Here is a 5,000-nt window from a genome sequence, read left to right as displayed (position 1 = left end):
CTATGTTTCTGAACTGTTCTTCTGTGTTTCTGAATTTTTTGTCTGTGTTTCCGAACTGTTCCTCTGTGTTTCTGATCTCAGATTAGGTGTTTGTCTCTGAACTGTTCCTCTGTGTTTCTGATCTCAGATTAGGTGTTTGTCTCTGAACTGTTCCTCTGTGTTTCTGATCTCAGATTAGCTGTTGGTCTCTGAACTGTTCCTCTATGTTTCTGAACTGTTCTTCTGTGTTGCTGAACTTTTTGTCTGTGTTTACGAACTGTTCCTCTGTGTTTCTGATCTCAGATTAGGTGTTCGTCTCTGAACTGTTCCTCTGTGTTTCTGATCTCAGATTAGCTGTTGGTCTCTGAACTGTTCTTCTGTGTTGCTGAACTTTTTGTCTGTGTTTACGAACTGTTCCTCTGTGTTTCTGATCTCAGATTAGGTGTTAGTCTCTGAACTGTTCCTCTGTGTTTCTGAACTGTTCTTCTATGTTTCTGAACTGTTCTTTTGTGTTTTTGATATCAGATTAGGCCTTCGTCTCTAAGTTGTTCCATTGTGTTTCTGAACTGTTCTTCTATGTTTCTGAACTTTTCATCTGTGTTTCTGAGCTGTTCCATTGTGTTTCTGAACTGGTCTTCTATGTTTCTGAACTGTTCCTCTGTGTTTTTGATATCAGATTAGGCCTTCGTCTCTAAGCTGTTCCATTGTGTTTCTGAACTGTTCTTCTATGTTTCTGAACTTTTCATCTGTGTTTCTGAGCTGTTCCATTGTGTTTCTGAACTGGTCTTCTATGTTTCTGAACTGTTCCTCTGTGTTTTTGATCTCAGATTAGGCCTTCGTCTCTAAGATGTTCCATTGTGTTTCTGAACTGTTCCTCTGTGTTTTTGATCTCAGATTAGGCCTTCGTCTCTAAGATGTTCCATTGTGTTTCTGAACTGTTCCTCTATGTTTCTGAACTGTTCCTCTGTGTTTCCGATCTCAGATTAGGCCTTCGTCTCTAAGCTGTTCCACTGTGTTTCTGAACTGTTCCTGTGTGTTTCTGATCTCAGATCAGGTGTTCGGCTGTGGGCTAGAGCTGCTGTGTGAGCGAGAGAAAAGCACTGTTCCTCAGTTCGTCAGAAAATGCACAGATGCCGTGGAGAGGAGAGGTGTGATAGATCAATCACATACACTTCAGCTTCTCTCTCAAAACCTTACACACAAATCCAAGAATTGCACACATAAAAAAGCTTCACATCTCTTGTAAAATGAAGCACTGCATTCAGAATATCACAAACACATCTCAAAAGCAAACATTTACAAACAATTGTACCATAATATTAATTCCTGTTAGATTTGTGTTGAGTTTCATAGAGAACTGTGTGTTGTGTTTTGCTAAAAGTGTTTTATGAAATTGAAAAGTGAGTCAAAGGCTGGGAATTAGTGTATGGTTTTGCAGATTTGGTGTTTGAGTCTCAGCTTTCAGAAACTGTGTGACAAGGAAAGATTCTGTGTGAAAGCAGCTGAAAAAAACTGTAAAATGATTAAATGGTTTGTGAATGAAACTTGCTCGCAAGTCATTATGACGCTGGATTTGAGAGTGATTTTTTTGAGAATTGAAATTAAATTTGGTCAACTTGATTCATTAGCAAACTGTCCTGAATCAAAATGATTTTTAAACATTTTCCATCCGCTAAGAATGTATGTGTGTGTTTATTCAGGCTTGGAGACGGATGGGATTTACAGAGTCAGCGGGAATCTGGCTGTCATTCAGAAACTGCGCTTTGCTGTCAATCATGGTGAGACAGTGTCAAAATCACATCAATATCATACTCATAACCATCATGATACGAGAATCTGACATTCACTGCAGTGAAAAGCAACATGAAATCAAAACTGGATGCATGTCCTGGGTTCACCGTGAATGATGATGACATGCATGCAGCATTCAAAATAATATAATGATTTAAAAACATTTACTTTTAGTATAATTAATGTTATATGATGATGCTAAAAATAACATTAACATAGTTTGCTGTAATATGATGTTCTTTTCACGTAACATAATTACATTATTGTCGCTCCTCTCTCGCCCTGTCTGTTTGAAACACAATGATTTTTACAAAACTCACCGTTCTGAGAAGCTCTGATTGGCCAGCTATCCAGTGCTCTGTGATTGGCCCAACGCCCCAAGCGCGTGGCGGGAAATATTATCATATTTGGAAACCCACAGCGTCTCCGCGACAACAATACTTCAGCGGGAATAAAAGTTGCACTTCTTTCTTTGTGTGTAACTCCTGTCGGTTCTTTCAGAGCGAGCTGTGACCACAGACGGACGTTATCTCTTTCCTGAGGATTTAGTGCAAGGTTTGTCTCTTATGAACAGGAGGGGCTCTTAGTGTTTTCTGCCTCCAGACGTCTCTCGCTGCTGCTTTGCGCTCTTCTTCTCGCTCCCTGCGTAGTGCAGGAAATCTGTGGCCCGTTTGAGGGGTTATGGCTTTGAATTACAGCAAACGCTTTAATAAAAAACATTACATGCTTGGTACAAGTCTGTGACATGCTGCTTCATCTGCTGTAATGATACATATATATGTGTGTGTGTGTGTGTGTGTGTGTGTGTGTGTATTTATATATACTTTAATCTATGCTACTCCTATTTTCTGTAAATGAACAATTTCAAGTTTCCAGACCTGAATTCTCTTTAGTTTTCAAATACTTCCTTATTTACTGGTTATTATTTTTAAAAATATATATATTTTTTGTATTCATAAGGATATCATATTTTTAATTTCAACATTTTCTTATTATTATCTAAACCCTCCAACAGTTTTAGTGCTAAAACTGAAAAAACAAAAACAAAACAAAACTATACAGACATAAAAAGGGCCAAATACAACTTACTAAAATCTTAAAATTAAAACAAAATATATAAAAATAAAAACTTATTTAAAAAGTGTATTAATGATACTAAAATAAGACTGATTTCTTCTCTGTAGAATATTTGAGCACTTGGCATAATAAAAAAATGTAAAATTATAAAATGTAATGTAGCACGTAAAATGTAATATTTAATATCTATTGAATTAATATTTATAAATATAAATACCTTGATTTTTTTGCTGTTTTGCTTAAAAGCTAAGCTTAAAAGCTTTTTTCTCAAATCTTTTAAGTCATCTCAAGTAAAAACTATTTTTCAAATCAGAATTGTATCTCAGATCCTTCAAAATCTGTTACAGAATTAAGGTAAGATGGAAACTTTAATCTAGTGATTAAACTCTGCTGATTGGCTTCTTCCCCTTCATCTTGACCTCTGACCTTCTGCTTCAGCAGATCCGTCCTGAAAGCACGCAGCGTTCATCACGCGTCCTCTGTTTTTCCCGCAGAGCGTCTGGATCTGGACGACCCGCAGTGGGAGGACATCCACGTCATCACCGGAGCGCTCAAGCTGTTCTTCAGAGAGCTGCCCGAGCCGCTCGTCCCGTACGGGTTCTTCCACGACGTCGTCGAGGCCGCCAGTGAGTGACCGCCAGGACGACCAACAGATGCGCGGTGTACGATTCATTAGAAATGATTCAGTGCCTCTGTGTCCCGCAGAACTATCTGATTACACGGAGAAGGTGGACAAACTGAAGATGCTGGTCATCAGCATGCCTCCACCAAACCAGAGCACCTTAAGACACATGATCCGGCACCTCAGACGGTACACACACACACACACACACAGAGACACACACACACCCATACAGAGACACACACAGAAACACACACACACACACACACACACACACACACACACACACACACACACACGTGTTGTGTTTCCATGTTTTCTGGTGTCTCTTCATAGGTGTAATGTTTTTATTCTGTACAGACTGTATGTGTTGTTGTTCTACACCTTACAGGAAACTCAAACTAACTCAAACTCTTAACGTAAAAAAACTCATTCTGTATGATTTTTACACTTTTCTTCCCATGAGACCTCGAGAATGTGTGTGTATTCAGGTTTAAGTCCCCACAGGTATACATAAACCAAAACACACACACACACATTAAATTAAAATGCTGTACAGAATGTCAGAATCTTTTCATGTTTTCATGAATGCGTTAATTTCTCCCCAAATACTAAAATACTAAATACACACACATGCATGTTGATATTTAAGAAAATATATATATATATATATATATATATATATATATATATATATTATATATATTCAAAATATTTATATTTTTATATTGACAATATACTGTATGTGTGTGTGTGTGTATATATATATATATATATATATATATATATATATATATATACACAATAAATATACAGAACACAGACACACACATTATGTAAATTTTGGATGCTCTAGCACACACACACACACACACACACACACACACTCATAATATATATGCATTCATAGATCACGCTTTTGTTAAAATATGCTCTTATGCAAACATAAATGATTTCTTCCTGTTAATTCGTAACCTGCTTTGTTGTGGTCTCCCTGGCAGATATCGCTTCTGGTTTTAAGCAAAACGCGCACTTAGTTCTGATAAATATTTGCAAAGCGGTTGATTCATTTGATTCAAACGCGCAGAAAGCCTCCTTTCAGTCACTCTTCACAGCCACAACATTATTTTTCGTCTAGTTTTTAATCTCACATCAAAGCAACTCCCGCTCGCTTTTAAGCGCTCTGCTCTTTGATTGAGTCACGGCGAATCACGCCTCGACCAATCAGCGCTCTGATCGAAGCTCTGCGGTCTCCGCCCACCGGTTCTCCACCAATGAGAACGCGCCGTTGATCTGATTGATCTCAGCTGATCTGAATGAGGAGGTCTGAAGCTCCAGGTCACTGTTTTCTCTTGATGTTCCTGTAGTGTATAACAATAAAGTGTTTCTTGTAGATGTAGTTGTGTGGTGAAGCACACACTAGAGGGCGCTGTGTGTCTTCATTACAAACACTGAGATCTCTCAAGAAACACAGATACGTGCTCAGATAGATTGATTCAGGATTGTTTTGGAGCTTTTTGTCACTTTTTTG

At 38.0% G+C, this 5,000-nt stretch overlaps 1 protein-coding gene across 4 annotated transcripts in view; it reads left to right on the top strand.

Annotated features, from left to right (window-relative positions):
• The window catches only part of arhgap9 (Rho GTPase activating protein 9), a 34,584-nt gene that overhangs the window by 26,218 nt on the left and 3,366 nt on the right, over positions 1-5,000 (top strand). For 2 of the 4 annotated variants that reach the window (XM_043232188.1, XM_043232186.1), the window contains exons 15-19: positions 1,029-1,127; positions 1,680-1,757; positions 2,272-2,325; positions 3,342-3,473; positions 3,553-3,658. In XM_043232188.1, the coding sequence (XP_043088123.1) occupies positions 1,029-1,127; positions 1,680-1,757; positions 2,272-2,325; positions 3,342-3,473; positions 3,553-3,658 (469 nt within the window). The remainder of the gene's footprint in view (positions 1-1,028; positions 1,128-1,679; positions 1,758-2,271; positions 2,326-3,341; positions 3,474-3,552; positions 3,659-5,000) is intronic. The other 2 variants (XM_043232187.1, XM_043232185.1) reach the window with 1 other exon arrangement.

The sequence above is a fragment of the Puntigrus tetrazona genome, unplaced genomic scaffold (assembly GCF_018831695.1).
Source record: "Puntigrus tetrazona isolate hp1 unplaced genomic scaffold, ASM1883169v1 S000000513, whole genome shotgun sequence".
Classification (NCBI taxonomy): Eukaryota; Metazoa; Chordata; class Actinopteri; order Cypriniformes; family Cyprinidae; genus Puntigrus; species Puntigrus tetrazona.
This window is presented reverse-complemented; position numbering and strand designations above follow the sequence as displayed.